Below are 18,480 nucleotides of genomic sequence, written 5' to 3'. Positions count from 1 at the left end.
CCAACAGTTCTTTCCTATTTCTTAGTGTATTTTCTTCCCCTCTATCCTAGAATGACCCACAAAATAAAGGAATGTAACAAGGCTAACCAAAAACATTACTCTGAGACTGGAAAGGACATGAGAACACAGGGCTTGGAGCTAGGCCGTCCTGATTCAAGGACTGTCTCTGCCGATGACTGACCCTGACTCCTGGGGCCTTGTTTCCCTCATCTGGAAAATGACATTAATAGTGATCATGGTCTCACAAAACTCGTGGTGGGAGCTAAGAGAAGCAGAAGCTTCTCTTGTGACCTGGGCCAGCCAGAGCACAGTCTAGCCAGAGGCCATTGGTGGGGATCCCTCGCCAACACGGAGTCTGAAGGACTCCTGCCCCTTCCTCACAATCCCCAGCTAATGACTGCCCAATGTCCTGCTCACCCCCAAGTTCATTCAACACACATGAGTCCTTTCTATACTGCAGCTTTTACTTCAATTTGAAGCAGATGGTTGCACACAGATGTGAACAGCTTTGGCCTCTGGAGCACAAGGAGCAGGCCTTGGCTTTGAACGTGCCCCTTCCCCCACATACTGGCCCGTTCGTTCCCCTGGTCCCTTCCTCCCCAGCCCTCCTGCCTTGTCTGTCCATAGGCAGCTGCTCTCTTACGTGCTAGCCTGAACCTGGCCACTGGGCAGGAGCACCTGGTGGAGTAGGATCTGGGAGCAAAGACCCTCAGAAAGATTTCCTTCAGACATATCCCGGGTGGAGTATGGGGCAATATTGCTTCTTCAATCTCCTGCTTTCCTCCTCTCTCAGGAGGCTTGGGCTCCAAGAAGGAGCAGGGACCCATAAAGTATCGGGAACAGGAGTCAGAGGCCTGGTTAGTTAATGGGAAGGGCCAAGTATCTCAGACCCCACTTCCACCACCAGCCTGGAAGACAACCAGCTGCTCAGGGCCCAGCACAGACAGAGCCCTGGCTGGGAGGGTTAAGTGCTTCTGAAGGTCACCAAATGCCCACTCCTTGCATGAGTTTCTGGCAGAAGTGCTAATCCATCTTTGGCTTGAGGTGGACTTGGTTGGGCAGCAATGGTGTGGTTTTGTGCTGTTGGGGCTTCATCCCATAGTTTCCTTGGACAATCTCTGTAGAATCTTTGGCAATAGCTCGCCCCACCAGGCAGAAGGCAAAATCTGAAGTAACCCTGGAAGGCTGGAGGACATCAGGAGACTGGGAGAGAGGCTGGTGGCCCTTGTCCTGGTCCTAAGTGACCCTGAGAGATGGTACATGTGCTGAGTATCTGGTAGCATCTTGAAGAAGACATGGAATGAGGCTGGTTGTCTCCTGGTGGTCTCAGCTTTCTCCTCAGGCCCGACTGGGAAGAGACTCACAGTGGTGTCCATGGTCTAGCCTGTGGTAGGTCACTCCTGAAAAAAAAAAAAAGGTACCAGCATTATCCCTATTCATCCTGAAGTTGGATGCTAACACTTACAGGACATTCTCTCAATTGTCATGGCTTCCCACAATGGGACATTAGATTTATATTGTCCAGGCAATGCTTCAGTCAAAGAGTGCCAGGTTTAGACCCAAGACTAGCAATCCTCATGGAATACACTGTCCCTTTGTCCCCACTGAATTCTGCTGCCTTGAGGATGCCAAACCCTTTTAATCCCAGGGACACCTGGTGTTGATGTCATGAACCACAGAGTAACACCTCTGAGGGATATCAGATGAGGTGTTGGGATGGGGAACAGCAGGGCTTCCCTGCAGGCTGGTTGGTTCCCATGGCAATAATTGTCTGTTCGTCACTTTTACCATCTCTCCGCCCTGTTCAGACAAGAGGATGTCATCACAAGTTCTGAGGCCTACTATAGTTGTGGCCTGTCACCCGGCAGCTGGGACACCTGACAGTCACATCTTAGGTGTCCACCTCTGACAGATGGCTCAGATGAAGAAAACCAATGATTCAGTCCCTCCTTTATTTTCTACGAAGAAATGAGAATGGACCTGTAGAATCCTCACCCAGAAAACAACAGGATTCTATGTATGTGACCATCATGAGGTGGAAAAACAGAGGGCCAGAGTCCCTGCTGTGTTACCTTCACTGAGGCACCTGGGACACCTTGAGAACCATGAGTTTATGGGTCAGGCCAAGGACACAGTGGGGTACCAGGCCTGGAGGATGGGGGATGGTCAGAATGAGTGCAGAGACTCATGAGGGACCCAAGAATCCATGCAAAACATGGAAAGGGTGCTCAGAGACCTTGGTACAGCACACCTCTTGGTTCTGCAAGAATCCTGAGCAAGCAGTTCCTGCTGATGTTAAAGCAAACCAGCTTTCAGGCACCGCTGACATGCTAGGACCCTTCTCACATTCCAAGTCAAGGGTGAGCCACTGCAGGCAAAGCAGGGAGTGAGCACTTCACACCGGCAGTGTCAGGAGTTGAACCCAGATCAGCCCTGCTTCTCCAACTAACAGAAGCTGCTCCTGCTGAAGCCTGCCTTTGAACAGCAAGCAGGAAGGAGCCAAACCATGGAGGGCTGCTAACCACAGACCTTTGTATGTCTTGCCTCAGAGGCCCCAGGACACTGACAGGAACATAGCCAAGATGTGGTCCAAGATCCAAAATAAGAGGTTGGAGCCAGGCTGGATACAGGGTCCAAGCAGAGTGAGTGAGCCAGGCCATGGGGGAGGAGGCTGTCCTGCTAATAGTGGCTAAGCAGGGGGAAAGGAAAAGTGAGAGGCCGGCAGGATCTTGATGTGGTAAATCCCAGGCTTACATTCTCCTGCCCATTGTGCACGACTGGCCCCAACAGAGATCTGCTTTTTGTTACTGAGTCTGAGAAGAAGGATTAAGAAGCAGAAGGAAAGCCCATGGGGATGGCACTGGGTCTGTGGTCCACACAGCATGGTTTACAGCCACGTCATCCGGTGCTAGCTGCCTGGGCGAGCGGGCCCTGCCATGGACTGGGGATGGAGTTCCTTCTTCATCTAGCTTGACTATAGTCTCAAGAAGGAGTGGAAGGCTGGGACCATTCTCCTAGCCTACACTGTGAAGGTGGCCAGAGCAGTCTGGCTCCAGCTACAAACCCAAACAGTTCTCAGACTGAGCTCACAATTGATGCCCAGCTGCACGTATCCCCCAGACCAGCAAAGGAAGCTGAAACTAGCTTCAGTGTTCAGTTGGTTTCTTCCTCTGGACCAACCAGCTGTGGCAGAGGGTAAGGAAGCAAACACAATTGCCTATTGTTGCTTTTGGCTACTCCAACATGCCCAGTTTGATTGCTGTGATCCGGTCAGTATGGCAGAATGGGTGAGATCATCACAAGGTCACCCTTCCACCTGTCTCCTCATCTGAGGATGACACCAGCCCCACGGGGCCAGGGGATGGCTCTGTTCACTGCCGTAGCCCAGCGCTCAGCACAACTCCAGGTGCCCTCCAGACACAACCCCACGTCAGTCCCAGGCTTCAGCTCACTGCAGCTCTCTTGTACCACAGCGTTCCTCCACTCTCAGGCAGAACTATGTAACTGTGTAACTATGACTGCCCTTTAGAGATGTTTCCCCTGGAACCTTGAGCAACCTCAGTCAGCTCCCTTGTCTCCTTTGTTTGCTTCCCCCTCTCCCCTCTGCTGACCGTGCGTCTCTCTGCCCTTAAGTCCTTTCCTCTCTTCTCTTGACCACTTGTGTCACGCAGGGTAGTTGGATCACTTTGGGGACATTAAAAATTAACTAAGCCAGGGATGTGGCACAAAGGAAAAAGGTGCTTGCCACCAAGGCTGGTGACCAATCTAAGTCTATCCCTGAAACTATGTGATGGAAAGAGAAATGACTTTCAGGTATGTGTCAGTGTACACACACGTACACATGTATGCACACACACACACACACGTACACAAAATACAGAACCCCTCTGTGTGAACATTTTGCCTGCATGCATGTTTGTGCACCACAGGCATGCCTGGTGCTTACAGAGGCCAGAAGGAGGCGCTGTATCACCCGGAACTGGAGTTGCAGACTGTTATGAGTCACCATGTGGTGCTAAGAACTGAACCCAGGTCCTCTGTGGGAGCAACCAGTGCTCTGAACCACGGAGCCATCTCTCCAGTCTCCATCCCCCTCCTAATTTTAAAAAGTTCATTATTCATCTGCAATGTCTACTTTAACCTACTTACCCTCTTTTCACACTATTTTCAAATTGTTCATTTTTCTAGATTTAGCAATCAACAGGTGTGAAAAGAGACCCAGTGAGTTTGAAATCTGGATGGTGATTTTTTTTTTATTATATTCCAGAAAGAGCAGGCAGATTTCAAGCATCTTTTAAAAACTAAAATGCAGTAGAAAAGCGGAGAGGTGGGAAGGTTCTACGAGAGCCTCAGTGGAGGTGTCTGTTAGCTTCCACACTGGCTGCTGCTGCTGCTGCCGTCAGGTGAAATGCAGGCCCTGGGCAGGCCAGTTAAGCTCTCCAACTAAGCCTCACTTTCCTCATTTAAAAGTGTTATTTATTTGGGGGAGTGGACAGGAGGGACCCCACAAGGCCCGTGTGGCAGCCAGGAGATAACTTGCAGAAGCTGGTTCTCTCCTTCCTCCTTGTTGGGAACCCAGATCCTAAGGCTTGGAGGTAACTCACTCGGAATGCTGAGCTGTCTCCACGGCCGGCTCACCTCCTCTATCTTTGTGTGTGTGTGTGTGTGTGTGTGTGGCCGGCTCACCTCTATCTTTAGTGTGTGTGTGCGTGTGTGTGTGTGTGTGTGTGTATGTGTGTGTATATGGCAGGCTCACCTCTATCTTTAGTGTGTGTGTGTACAGCTGGCTCACCTCCTCTATCTTTGTGTGTGTGTGTGTGTGTGTGTGTGTGTGTGTGTGTGTACACAGCCGGCTCACCTCCTCTATCTTTAGTGTGTGTGGGTGTGTGCATGCAGGTCAGCAGAAGTCAGAGAGCAACTGTTGCTGAGCCAGGACTTGAGTTCCTGAGCTTCTGACCTCCAAATTTCCCAGGGAACTGGAAACAGGCAAGAGTCAACCCATCTCCAGCTACTCTGTCCTACCCAACCTGGACACCATGAAGCTGACGGAGAATTCAGGAGCAGGATGTGACAGGGACATGATAGGAGTCTGCTGATCCCCCTGTGTCTTAGCTGGGAGGATCCTCAGAGCTCCCGGGCACCTAACAGCATCAAAGTCATAGAGAAAGCCTGCGAGTCTGAGAGCCAAGCTAGGGAAAACCTATTCAACCAGTTGTAGTGAGTTACTGTCACAGACTGGGTTGGTTGGTGACAGACACTTGAGTTAGAGGCCCTGCCCTGCTTCCTGTTTCACCTCATGGGAGAGCTGTCAACTCTGTTCAGTCCCCTGCGTTCCCCAGGGCTGTTCCCCAAAGAAAAAGGCATCATCCTGGATTCTAGGCTAGAGTATGTAACCCACAGGTCCCAGGCCCTGAGATTAAGATTACTGGATCCAGCAGGTCAAACCCTTCATTTGCTAAAGACGATTCAGGCCAAACATCTAGACCAGAGAGTGATACATAGAGGGACTTTCCCAGCAGTAAGAAGCAACAGTTGCTAAACAGTTGCTAAATGCTGGAAGCTGAGGGCAGGTGGCTGGCAAAACCCCTCCCTGTGCTGACAGGTCAACGGTAGAGCTAATCGTAGGCAACCAGAGCCAGCATTCATTGCCACCGGCTCTGAGGACTGATAGAAACATCCTACCCATGAACATGCAAACTCCAGCGTGCAGACTGTGGCTTGCGTCTTTTCTGCCTCTACCCCTTACAGAATATGGAAGGTCTGTTCAGGACCACCCTCTCAGCCCACCAGCTCCTACCCGGAAAGAAAAGCTGCTGCTCTCAGCTCCCCAAGCACGTAATTCCTAGTCCCCCCCCCTCTTTCTGGGTTGGTGATAATGGGGCGGCTCACCCCCCCCACCTGCCCACCCCTCCCAAGGGGCACTGCCTGAGGCACCCTGATTTTCACACGGCCTGGCAGGGAAGTGAGGGACCGAGGCTCAGGGCTATCTTTTTAGAAAAGTGACCATGTGCCAGGAACGTCACTTCATTCCATTGCTCACACTGACATAGACAAGCCTAAGCAAATGTATGTCACTGTGTCCATTCAGCAGACGAAGACACAGAAGCCTGCACGATCACCCTGTGCTACCGGAGCTGCATGGACAGAGCCTGGACCCCGGCAGTCCTGACAAGCCAACTTCTGACACTTGCCATCTTTGAGCCAATTAAACAGGTAGTGACAGTGACGAACAGAGAGAGATTTATTAAAGGGGGCCACGGTGGGCAGAGGAATGGAAAAGAGGTTCCGAGGCCCCCAAAGGGTACTGACACCATTCTCTCTTGGAAAAGTGATCTGGCAAGCTGTCAAAACTGTGTGAAATCTCTTCCTTGGAGACAAGGCTCCAGCCTTTTCCTTCTCCAGGCTGGGAGCTTGAGAGACCTGGCACCCAGAGTTAGTACCAGAGCCTACAAGGAGCCCCCAGGGCCTGCAGGGGACTGCCACGCCATGCTGACGCCTCTCCTCTGGCTGCCGATCTGTTTCTCTCTCAGAGCTCTGCCTGTGTCTCCTGAGCCAACTCTTTCTTGGCTTCTTCTATGTTTGTCTCTCTGTGTCTGTCAGTCTTTCTTGGTATGGTGCCCTGTAAGGGCCGGGCTGGTCCAGGCAAGGCTATGGGGCACAGCAGCTGCAGCTTCCCAGTTGCCTCCAGTCCTAAAGGCTCCCTCCTGGTAGGCCCCAGGGTTCGGGACTGTTCCCTGAAGCATCAGGCTGGAGAGAAACAGAGCTGATGGACTGAGCCCAGACAAGGGGAAAAGCCTCAGTCCTCAGTCTTCCCAAATGGGCCTGACCCCACAGACACCCCATTTGTGTATGCACACCCTCATCTCTTCCTTTCACCCAGCGGGAGACAACTGGGGAAATTCCAATTTCTTGGGGCTCAGTGTTTTTATAGTTTGACAGATAAAGGGAGGGGCACAGTGTCTCCTGGAGACAGCCATCCCTGACAGATCAGTAAGTTCTCTTGCCTCACATCATGTTTCTAGGGTACAGCAGACCCTACAGGGTAGGTAGACCCTAACCCTGACCTACAGACCTCATCTCTTCACTAGTGAAGAGTCCCTGAGCCATCTGACTGAGATGGCCATCACTGTTTCTCTGCATCTCCCAGTATCTCTCAGCACCTCCCCTTCATAATCCTTCTAGCAAAGTGACAACAAGGGCAAGGAGGTAACACCAAATACACCAATCCATGCTGGAGGCCTCTGCAAAGTCTCAGTCTGTACCCAGAAGACACGTGAGGGAGCCTGGCATGCATAGAGCAGCATCACTGGAGCATGCGCACGTGTGTGTGTGTGCATGTGTGCCTGTGTCCGCCTGTGTGTGTGTGTGTGTGTGTGTGTGTGTGTGCGCGCGCGCGCCTGTGTATGCTGTGTGTGTTGCAGCTGGGAAAGGCAAGGATCCCCAAGCAACCCAGATAATCAAATGGTTTCAGCAAAAGCAGTTGGAGTTCCATGCAAACACAGGGGATTTGGTTTTTATTTGGGGGGGTTACTTCCTTAATTATTTGCTTTTTGAGACAGGAGCTCACTAACAGTCTATGGTAGCCTCAAACTTGCCATACAGCAGAGAATGACACTGAACTTTCGTTTCTCCTGCCTCTATCTCCCAAATGCAGGTATGAGTCAAGACTCCTTGTTTATGTGATGCTGGAGGTCAAACTCGGAGTTCTAACATGCATGATAGACCAACACTACCAACTGAACTATCCCTAGCTCGAAAATGCAGTTTTAACAAGAGATACCCTTTCTCTTGTCTTTTCTAATATCCTTAAGCCCATGTCTTAGCTAGAATCTGGAACCACTGTGGGATGTGGGTACAGGTAAGGCCATCTCTCATCAGGGCTGCTTACTCCTGACACCCTATCAATCATTCCGTAAAAGGAGGTTCCGGCTACACAGGCTGAGAGTGAGGTGAGGGAAATGACCCTTTCCTTCCTTTCATAGATGTTCGTGTGTAGGCAGGGGAAGAGACCGGCGGAGAACCAACCCACCCAGCAGGCAATATAATATGGAGATTAACAGTGCCAACCAGTGGCATCAGAAAGTCTGTGTTTGAGTTCTGAGATCCATTCTACTACCAGTACTTAAGCAAGTCAGTTGACTGCTTCCTGAGCAACTCAAGGTCAAGGCCAGGAGCCTCAGTCACTGAACAGGTTCCTGGGTCCCCGCCCCTCATGGGACCCTTTGCCCCAACATTAAATGGCCTCTGCTTCTGGGCTCTTCACCATTACCATTCGTTCTATTTCTTCCCTAGCTGTGTGGTCCTGGTCACCTCTGTCCATGCTCCCACAGCTGGCCCGGCTGCAATAGGTTGTTTCTGCTTTGCTGCTTCGAACCCAAGCACCCGGGAGTCCAGCTCATAAGGTCTGCATGTCAGCAACTACGACAAACCTCTGTTCAGCAGAGCCCTCCTCTGCATTGTTAGCTAACACTTTTGTGTCATTTAGCTCTGATCGCCAGGGTAGGGTCTCTGTCTGTTTTATTCATTGACGTAATCCAAGAGCCAACATCAATGCCTGTCAGAGTGAGGCTGACACTTACTTCCTTCTTAAATGAAGGACAGGGTCCTTTTCTACACAGGGATATAAAAAAACTGAAGTAAAATTTTACGGGCTGGAAATACAGCTCAGTTAGCAAGTGCTTGCCTGGCATGCACAAAGCCCCAGTCCCATGCCCAGAATGGTAGAAACTGGCTGGGTTGGGACTGTCTGTAATCTCAGCTCTAAGGACACAGAGACAGGAGGTCATACTCCACTGGATAGCAAGTTTGCAGCCATCTTGAGTTTCACAGGTCAAAAAGGAAATACATATAAATAAAAATGAAAATTGCATGTGTCCGTGGAGGAAGATACAAAGTGGTTTACCCTTTGCAAATAACCCTTCTGGTATCAAACCATGTCCTTTCTGTTCAGGGTGTTAGGGACCAGGAGAGCAGCAGAGAGAGGTGTGAAGCATTGCTACTGCGGTGGGAGGGCACTCGAAGAAGTGGCTGTCACCACCCCCAGGTGGGCTCTGAGTAGCTTGTTCCTTGTGTTGGCACTCATGTGCCCAGCTGTGTGCCTCTGTCCTCCCTGCCACCATGGAGCCATTTTTATGGGCTCCTGATCAACGGAGGGCTTGTAAAAGCACCAACCAACAGCCTTCTGTTGGTATATCCTGCAGGAAACTTCCATCTGATCCTGACAGTTGTGCCTCACACCTGGCATAAACGGACACACACGCACACACACACACACACACACACACACACACAGGGGGGGGGGGGGAGGTGCAGGAGGGGGGAGGGAGGGAGAGAGAGCTATCAGAGAGAGAGAGTTGGACTTGAGTTTTCTTCCTAGGACAGAGTCAAGTTCTTGGGAGACATCCCAGGCTAGTCTGACGACACTTGGCTTCTTCTGGCTACTTTTCAGATGGAGCAGCCATGGTCTCCAGGACCCCTTCTGACTTCCCTTTGAGAAAACCTTTTCACAGCCATTGTGCCTTCCAGGCCCCTGTCCCCTAGGCATTTTAGGAGGGAGATGCTGTCTGCTGAAAACAAGTACCAGAGCTCAGGGCATGCACAAACAGCTGTGCTGAAATACAGGCTCCTGGCCCCAGAATAGAGCTAGGTGGTCCAGAGAGAGGCCTGATCAAAGGGTGGCAGTAACCTGATGTACCACCCTGCTTGAGTCCTGCCCAGCCCGCCCCACCCTGCCGAGGCCATGGGTAAGACTTTGTGTCATCTCACGACTGTAAATAATAGAAATCTCAAAGGGTGGTGGGATTTTAAAAAAAAATGGTGTGAGAGGATTCTGCAAACTGTAAACGCCTATTACCTGTAAAGAGGCCATTAGGGAGCCGGCCACCCATGGTCTACAAACCTGAGTGCCACCAGCTGAAGATGGGGCTACGGCACCAGATTTGTAAGGATATAGTTAAGATCAAAGAAGCTAGGAAAACAGTTTTCTGACACTGTGACAGGGTTGTAACACTGGTTGGCTTCACTAAGAAGAAATATACCCTGTCACAACTGGAGTCAACTCTCCTCCATTGGTCTCTGTGGGGACTACTCTGCTGCCCTCCAAGTGGACAAGTCCTGACGTTTGTCTCAGGTTCAAGAACAACTCCTCAGGGAAGGAAGGAGATGTATATATATAAACAGATTGCACTCAAGAAAAGAAGCCTTCCTCCTGGTCTTGTTGAGAATGAAGCACTTGAAGCAGCCACTGTGTAGTCACGGGGAGCAAAGAAAAGGAAGCCTGAGTCCCCAGAGCAGGAGCAGGCTGTTCCACAGGACCCATGAAAAAACTGGAGTGGGAGGGTCCAGGAGGGCTTCCTGGAGGAACTATGCCTTTCACAATGGTCAAAGTAAGGCAGGGCTAGATCAGATGGCTGGAGACATGGTTATAGTAAACAAGCAAGCATGTTCCAGAAGCAGGCGCTCCTGGCCAGGAGCTCTGTGAAAGCTGGGCTACAAGGAACAGGTGGCTGCCTCTAGGTCACGGGTGGGGGTAAGGACAGTAGGGTGTTGAGTCTGACCTATGCCTATGGAGAATATGTGGGTGCTGGGGATTGAACCCTGGGCCTCTGGAAGATGAGCCAGTGCTCTTAACCTCTGAAACTACTCTCCAGCCAAGCCTGAGACTCTTGAACAAGATCTTGTGGTCTCTAAAGCACCACTGAAACTCTGACACCCCCATCCCCCTAGAAGCCACACAAGGAGGACCCAAGGGCTGGCGCCAAGCTCTTCTGGGCTTAAGATTAATGGCCCTGAAATTATGATAAAATAAACGTTTGGTCCTGCCCTGTCTGCCCAAGTGTAGGTGGGTGGAAAGCAGCGGGAAAGACAGGAAGAAAGGGGTGAGGGTTTTGAAGAAGGCATAGAAGAAATAAAAACGGAGCATGCTCCAAAGACCCAGATGGGAGGTTTGGGGAAAGCAAGCCACTGGCAGTCACTTCATACTGCTAAGTGAGGGGCCTGCTGGCTCTGGGGTGTGAAAGGACATCAGGGAGGGCGCCAATGACAGAGAAATGCAGGGAACTGAGGAAGCAAAGCCCTGCCCCTGGCCCAACCCCACCACCACCACCACACTAATATCCAAAGCACACCCTGGCCAACCCCTGCCCGGCAGTCTTCACCCCATTCCCTCTCTGGAGGGTGCCAGGGAGACAGGAATCCCTGCTTCTCTCTTCTCATCCCAGCTGCCAGCCCCACCCCAGGATCCCACGGTCCAGGACAGGCCACCTGGTGACTGTTCCCAGAAGGTGCCCAGATTCTGAGCAGACATGTCCCAAAAGCCTTTGGCGACAGTGCCGGCAGCCGGTTCTTTAAAAAGGCCTCACGTCATGCTGCAGTCAGCTGTGGGGGCCCAGGCACTGGGGTGTTTATGGCTACCACTGTTCTCCCAAAAGCTCCTCTGTGCCGCCCCTCTGATGAGCCAATGGACGTGTCTCTGTCTCTCTCCTCTGTCTTCTGCTGGTCTCACCCCAGCCCCTGCAGACACAGTGCTTGCTTCTTCTGCAAGCTGGGGTCAGCCGGGGTAACGATGGGATGACTTTCCAGCTCAATGCTACTATTTGATTAGAACTCCAAACAATGACAAGTTAGGACCAGGCCACACTTTTGGAGATGACCTCAGCAATTACAGGTCAGGACCTGGCCACTCTGACCCAGACACACATGCACACACACACACACCTGGGTACATATGGGGGACAACAGTTAACATCAGAATATCTTCCTTCTTATTTCCTTTCTTTTTTGAGACAGGGTTTCTCCCTGAGCCTAAGCCTTGTCATTTCATCGTGCTGCCACACTCAGGTTTTATGAGTCTCCTGGGGTGGGAACTCTGGTCCTCACCTTTGCATAGCAAACACTTTACCTACCAAGCCATCTCCTTAGCTACTGTCCCCCCATTAGCCTCCCTGCCTTCTTGCTTGTCTGTCTCTTCCAGCCCAGAAGAAAACAGTCACTTCCCACTATCCCCAGGATTAACAGCTTTGAGACCAAAAAAAAAAAAAAAAAAAGTGGCCAGTATCCTATGAAGTAATTAGGTGGCCCTCAGGTACTCCCAAGAAGGAAGAAATGACACCTGGTGTCAGAAGAGGAAGAAACAACATTGAAAGCAAACAAGGGGGTGGCGGTGGGGGGGAATAAAAACCAGAGATAAAAAGTCAAGAGCAAACAGCGGCGCCTGAGAAACACGAACTGCAGCCGCCAAGTTTTACGGCATCCAGCCCTGTTATTCATAAGCGAGTTTCCTCTCTCACAAAGAACCTTTTGCACGGTTTTCGCTGCTGCCTCCAAACCAGCTGCTCGCGCTGTTGTATCCTGAGTGATGATGAGGTTCTGAAAGGGCTTTCTGGGAACAGATGGCCAGGGGAGAGCTGGGGAATGTGCCAGCGGAGGGCCGGGCGAGCTGCCAAGGCCTGCGGTGACTGAGTTCTTGGGCTTCCAGCTCGCGTGCTTTCCCTGCCCTCTGCCCTCCGTGGCGCCAGCAGGCCTTCCCAGCGAGTGCTCGGAACATCTGGAGTCTGGGGTTGCCAGGAGGGGGGGCGGGCGGCCTGGGGGGGGACCCGCTGTTCCTGCGGAGCTCCCATAGACTTGCAGGCAGGCCCGCCTCTCCCAGCAGCTAATCAAAACCACAGCATCGAATGGGAACCAGGCGGCGCTCCCAGCTGCAGCCGGAGGCCGCCAGGCGACTTAACCCGGTGTCAGGCCTCACTGGCGGCGCAGCCCTGGGGGTACTCGGAGCTGATGACACCCCCTCCCCGCCCCCGAATCCAGGCCCACCCCACTCCTTGCCACCACCAGCGGGCTATTGGCTCCCCGCAGCTAAATGGAACCTCCACGTGCTGCAGATGCCTATTTACATAAGGGCTCCAAGTGGGTATGGCAAGCTGGGGGCTGGGGGTCGGGGGCGCTCCTGGGCAATCTTCAGGGGAGAAAGAGCTTGGAGGTTTTCAACCAAAGAAAGGAAACCTACTTCCTAGCCCTAAGGCACATGGTTTTCTCTTGGCCTCAGTTTCCCTTCTGTGCAGTGGGGAGCAGGGGGGACACTGTTTCTGACTGCAGGAGTATCACTGACAAGGGGGAAAGATGGTAGATACAGTGCTTGGTGCATAGTGTACCTCACCATATGGTTGGTGTCTGTTGATGGCGGTCTGTTTATTGGCATTCTTTTGAGCCAAATGTTGCCTAGATTTCTTGATACAGATCCACGCCCTTTGAAATCGAGGATTTATGGACTGGCTGCTTGCTGGCCTCACTTTAAAGGACAGGATCAGCGCTTCTGATTCAAGTGCTAGAGATGTGAGAGTCCCTATCTTGAAGGGCCCTCATCTGTCCAACCTGGTTCCTTCCCTTTCCTGAGATGTCTGTCCTAGAGCTGGATACAAACTTTCTCACTTTGTAGCTGTACATCCAGAGATTCCCTTTCTGAGAAAAGGGCAGCCCCTTCTGACACAGGGTTTTGTTTAATCCCTTCATCAAGGCAGAAAGGAAGGTATGATGTTCCTGGTTTATGGGGGGAAAGAGTCCTGGGAACCAAGGAGGTTAAGTAACAAGTCCAGGGTCACCAAGAAAGAAGTGCAAATGCCAAGATTCAAAACCTTGTCTGGTCCCCAAGTCCTATGTTTTGTTTACTTCACAGTTAAGCATACCAGAGAAGGCAGCACCCACGAGAGGTGTAGAGCTCTCGGGGATCACCCCAACTCTACACAGACACCTTCTGAAGCACCCATATCCTAAGCCCAGCGAGGCCTTGGAACAGCGACAGTTCTCATGTCTGAGCATGCGGGGCAGTTGCTTTTTTCTCGTTCAAGGCTCTGAGTCTCTATTCACACCCAGCACTACAGGGTGAAAGCCAGACTTCTGATCGGCAGAGCTGGGGTAGCAGCACCCCAGCCTCTACCCTACCTCAGACCACCCAAGTAACATCACAGGCCACTGCAAGGAAAGCCAGCCCAAGCTCACCTGGAGGCTCCCCGGCTAATGATCCCTCCAACCCAGGCCTTGGCAGACTCGTGGCCTGACGGTGTCAAATGGGAGAGGAGAAACAGCAGCTGAGAGGAGGGTCCATGTTGGAACAGCTGGAGACAAACATCTATGTAACTGGAATGCCAGAAAAAATAAATTGCATCCATTTTTATGACTGGAAGGGAATTGGGTGGTGGTTTCCCACCCACCTCTCTTTTTTTCCCAGCATAGATGGACTCCGCAGACTTTGAGAGCAAATGGCATTTAACCCAATGACTTAACCTGGAGGATCTGGACTTGAGAGCACACTAGCCTGCCTGAGTTCCATGTAATTAGTGCAAACCTTATAGAAGACACAGCAGCAGTGACCACTTATGTGGCGGGCTGGGGTAGACAAAGCTAGGTCAGTGCCCTCAGTGGATGCTCAGGCCCACGCAGAGCTTGGGGCGCTGGACCCAGGCAGGGAGAAGCCCTTGAGACTGCCACACACAGTCGGGCTCTATGAATAGCCCACAAAAGGATGGTCCAGAGCTCAGCCACCTACATAGGAAGCAGCCCTGGACAACCAAAGCTCACACTAACTCTTCTCTATTTCCCACTGACAATCCCCAAATCATCTGCCCTAGGTCTGTCCCCAGAATTGACATCATACAACTAACTCTATTATTCGACTGTCCTTCAAAAAACAGAATGTGGAACCCCACCTGCTATCACCTCCCCTTCTCCCAGGTGGCAGTAAGCAGCAGAAGAATAAAGCTTTGCCTGCTTAGGAGGTCACAGACTCCAGGGCACCCACGCTCAACAGGCTCGTCTCCGTTTCCGAAGCCCTACAGGCCACATGGGCAGGCTGACACTCTGGGTTTCTCAATGGAGTGCTACTTATGCTACCATCTCATCCCACCCCACTGCTGGGATCAACTAAGGCAGGGCCTCAATGGTCATTCACTACAAGGCTCAAAGAACTCCATCGCCGTCAATGTGAGACACTGTTACTGAGTTACTTGTAATCTCTGGAAGAAAATGTTCTAGATTATTGGGGGAACCAGCTCTCCTATTCCCATAGGATGAGAAAGACTCACAGAAACCAGTTATGAAGGGACAGGTCTGTCCCTCTTCTTGTTCTCTGTCCTCCTCCTCTGAGAGGCCCCCAAAATCTGCCATCATAGAAACAGAAGCTGCAGGAGCATGGTGCAGGGCCAGGCGCTTAGCTGCTCTCTCTGCAGCACAGCAGACTTGGGACAGCCCTCCCCAGAGCTTTTCCTCCTCCAGTGCTGTCTCTCTGCTGAAGGGTCTCTAACAAGGCCCTCTGTACTGCTAGCTAAGGCTTATGCATTGGGTGAAAACTCAAAGCTAGGCAGAAAAAATGGCTGGTGACAGGGTGTGATGGATAAAGAGGCACAGCTGAGGTCTGGGGAGTGAGCAAAATTCAGTGATGATTCTGTTCTTAATGCAGACCTAAAGTGGCAGGGTGGCTCATGGGGTGGGTGGATCAGAAACCCTGGACTCAGGCTCCCAAACCAATATCCTGAAGGAGGGTCACCCAACCCCTCTTGGAGACATGTTTGCTCACAGAGGCATCCCCCAGCTCAAACTGTCACCAGTCACATTGGCCAGGACCACCAGCATCTCAGGCAGAGCAGACATCTGCTCAAAGACACATCAGTCTTCATCCACAGCCCCTAGGCCTCAGCCTCTTGCTGCCCTTCCTGGTGGTCTCACATCACAACACTCTTTCTGCTTACGGCTTTGGGGGTGGGGGGTTCACTCTATAGCCAGGGTTGGCCCAAAATTCTTGGCAATCTTCCTGCCTTGCTGGGCACCATGTAAGCCTTTAAACATGAGCTGAGTCAGAGGCACTTGCCACCAAGCCTGATGAATTGAGTTTAATCCCTGGATCCTATGTGGGAGAAAGGAGAGAACCAGCAAGTTTTCCTCTGATGACCTCCACGCGCATAGCACACAGTCCCTCCCCGCCCCCATGAATTAATTTTCTCAATGCAAATGAGTTGTAATGGGATTTCAACATGTGCCGTCAATTACATGTATTGGAAACTCAACTCCAAATCTCATGTGCCAATAATATGGAGGCCGGGACTTCTGGGAGTTAATTACATGACATGAGGTCATCAAAGTGGAGCCCTCGTGACAATACTGGCTTTGTAAGTGGGAGAGAAACGTGAGCTAGCATGCTTGCTATCCGAGTGTGATGCCCTTGACCAGCCACGATTGATAAAGCAAGAAAGTCCTTATCAGAAACTAACACTGGACAGACTATTAGACTTCCCAGCCCCTGAACCAGAAGCTAAATAAACCTCTGTTCTTTAGAAACTATCCAGCCTCTGGTATACAGACAAAGGCAGAGGGTAACTATGAAGCTATCCCCAACAGACACACACGAAAGAGCAAGCAGCCAACCATGACTTGGCCTTGGTAGGAAGAGGCAGGGAGGTGAGTGTAGCCTGAGATGGTCATCTTGTTTTCCATGGAGGATCAGCAAGGGCCCCTAGGGTTCCTGAGTTGCCCATAAGCCAAGTGGAAAGCATAGATTCCTGATGTCACTCAGAGCTTGGCAAATAGAGCCATGTACCCTACCCCAGGGCCTCCTGGAGGTGAGGCTGGTAAGAAGCCCTAGGATGGAGTCCCATGCACTCCTCACCCAGAAAGGGCAAAGCAGACACCTGCATGGAGAATTCTAGATCTTATCTCCTTGTACCCTTCTAAAGCCTGACAGGGCTCTGGGCAAGTCTTCCCAATCCTTGAACCTGCTGAATAGACTCTACTATATCCATGGCTTCCTGGCGGCCTCTGATGGCTGGAGACTCCATGTGAAGAACAAGAATTCTTCCATAGATTTTGTGTTTTTCACTCTGATTACTTGTGGGTTCCAAACTCTCCAACCACGATGTCCTGTTGCCACTAGGTGGCAGGGACAGTGTGGCAAACTATTTTGTGTCTATACCCCCATGTCTGTCACAAAGAGGGTACTGTACCGGGAGTAGGTATACAGAGAAAGACTTTAAGATCCCCTTCCATCCCATCCTTAAGGACTCCTATAGTGGTCACACGTCCTATAAGAGGTGCTGTATACACCCGCTGAAGCAGGGGGTGTCCTTTGAAGCCTGTCAATGTCCCAGACTGTGGCATGGCAGTGCTGAGCCCTGGAGCTGAAGCACAGCTTCTGTCCCCTCTTGACACATGAGGCTTTTCAAAGAGGTAGTTCTGCACATAAGAAGGAGAAGCCGGGCCTGGGAAGCACACCCTGGAGGCCACGAGAGCCAAGAGGACTCTGAGGGTCATTACTTTAAGTGGATAGGGCAGATCTAAAAAACGTGCTTCCTGTTCAGACCTTTGCAAACCGTTCCCCCACCCCCAACCCCCACCCCAGAGCAAACGGAAGACACCCTCCAACCAGTCACCAAGCAAGCAGGTCCACCCTTCCCTCTGCGACCAGTGAACACATTTTATCTTTGAAATGGCCCTGAGTGGGTGTCCCATTAGTTCCAGCTATCAAGGAAGCTTGATACGTTAGAAAATGATTCTCAACTGCTAGGTGACAGCCAGGGCTGTCAGATAACTCTATAATCTGCTACCTCCATCTCCTTATCTACACCACAGGGAGGTCTCTATGGTTTCTTAGCCTTGAGGTGATTTCACAGGGCTCCAAATGCTTGGCTCTGCGGGGCATCCTCACTGCTGGCCTTCCTTCCCTGGTTCTCTGGCTGGGGCTGGAGTGTGCTGTCTACTCCAATCAAAGAACTAGTGGAGGGAGGGGCCTGGTGCTGCCCTGGAGTGGAATGGGGGGGGGGGTGTAAAAGGGGGGGGAGGGGAGAGGGGAGAGAGGAAGGTAAGGAGCCTCACCAGGCTGCCTATTTGCACCACTAAGGGGCACACAGTAACAGCTGAATGCCAGGGGAGTTCACCAAGAGTTTACCAGTCTCCTTTGTCACAGAGCACACTCGGCATGGAGCCATCAATCATGCCTTCATTTACCCATGTCACTCTCCCAAGGAAAGCAAGAAAGCTGGCCCCGGAGTGGCCGGTGGCGCTTCCTCTCTCACCCACTTGATGAAGGCCTCCCCTAATTGGCCCTGCTAAATCACTCCCAGGAATGCAATGTGCAATTAGGGCTGGTAGCACCCCCTGAGGAGGGCCTCCCTGGCTGGGGCCTCAGGGGCCTCTGGGAAATCAGGGCAGGCTATAGGTTCCCTGGGGGAGGGGCAGGCCAAAAGGATGGAAGCAGGGAAGGATTGGATGAATGACACCAGAGTTCCCAGGATCTCTTGAGCATCTCGGACAGACCGCATCCCACTGTCTTTCTCCAAGTATTACAGGGGAACAGATCCAGACAGGTACAGCAATTCAGCTAAGTACTGGCCCCTGACTGGATATCTAGAAACATCAACCACGTAGGAAACTATGGTTGTGCCCAACCCCTTTTCTCCCCCACAGATTTCCTTAAATATATCAGGCTCCACCTGCCTCCAC

General features: G+C 51.7%; 1 protein-coding gene across 3 annotated transcripts in view; it reads right to left on the bottom strand.

Moving 5' to 3' along the window:
• Positions 1-443: 443 nt before the first annotated feature.
• The window catches only part of Atoh8 (atonal bHLH transcription factor 8), a 30,363-nt gene continuing 12,326 nt past the window's right edge, over positions 444-18,480 (bottom strand). The window contains exons 3-4 of one of the 3 annotated variants that reach the window (XM_028762387.1): positions 13,993-14,130; positions 444-1,400 (exon numbers count right to left, since the gene is read on the bottom strand). In XM_028762387.1, coding sequence (XP_028618220.1) covers positions 14,008-14,130 — 123 coding nt within the window. In that variant the 3' untranslated portion in view covers positions 444-1,400; positions 13,993-14,007. The remainder of the gene's footprint in view (positions 1,401-13,992; positions 14,131-18,480) is intronic. The other 2 variants (XM_028762386.1, XM_028762388.1) reach the window with 2 other exon arrangements.

This window comes from Grammomys surdaster, unplaced genomic scaffold, assembly GCF_004785775.1.
Source record: "Grammomys surdaster isolate TR1022 unplaced genomic scaffold, NIH_TR_1.0 133, whole genome shotgun sequence".
NCBI lineage: Eukaryota > Metazoa > Chordata > Mammalia > Rodentia > Muridae > Grammomys > Grammomys surdaster.
The sequence above is the reverse complement of the archived record's forward strand: the minus strand, read 5'-3'. Positions and strand labels throughout refer to the sequence as shown.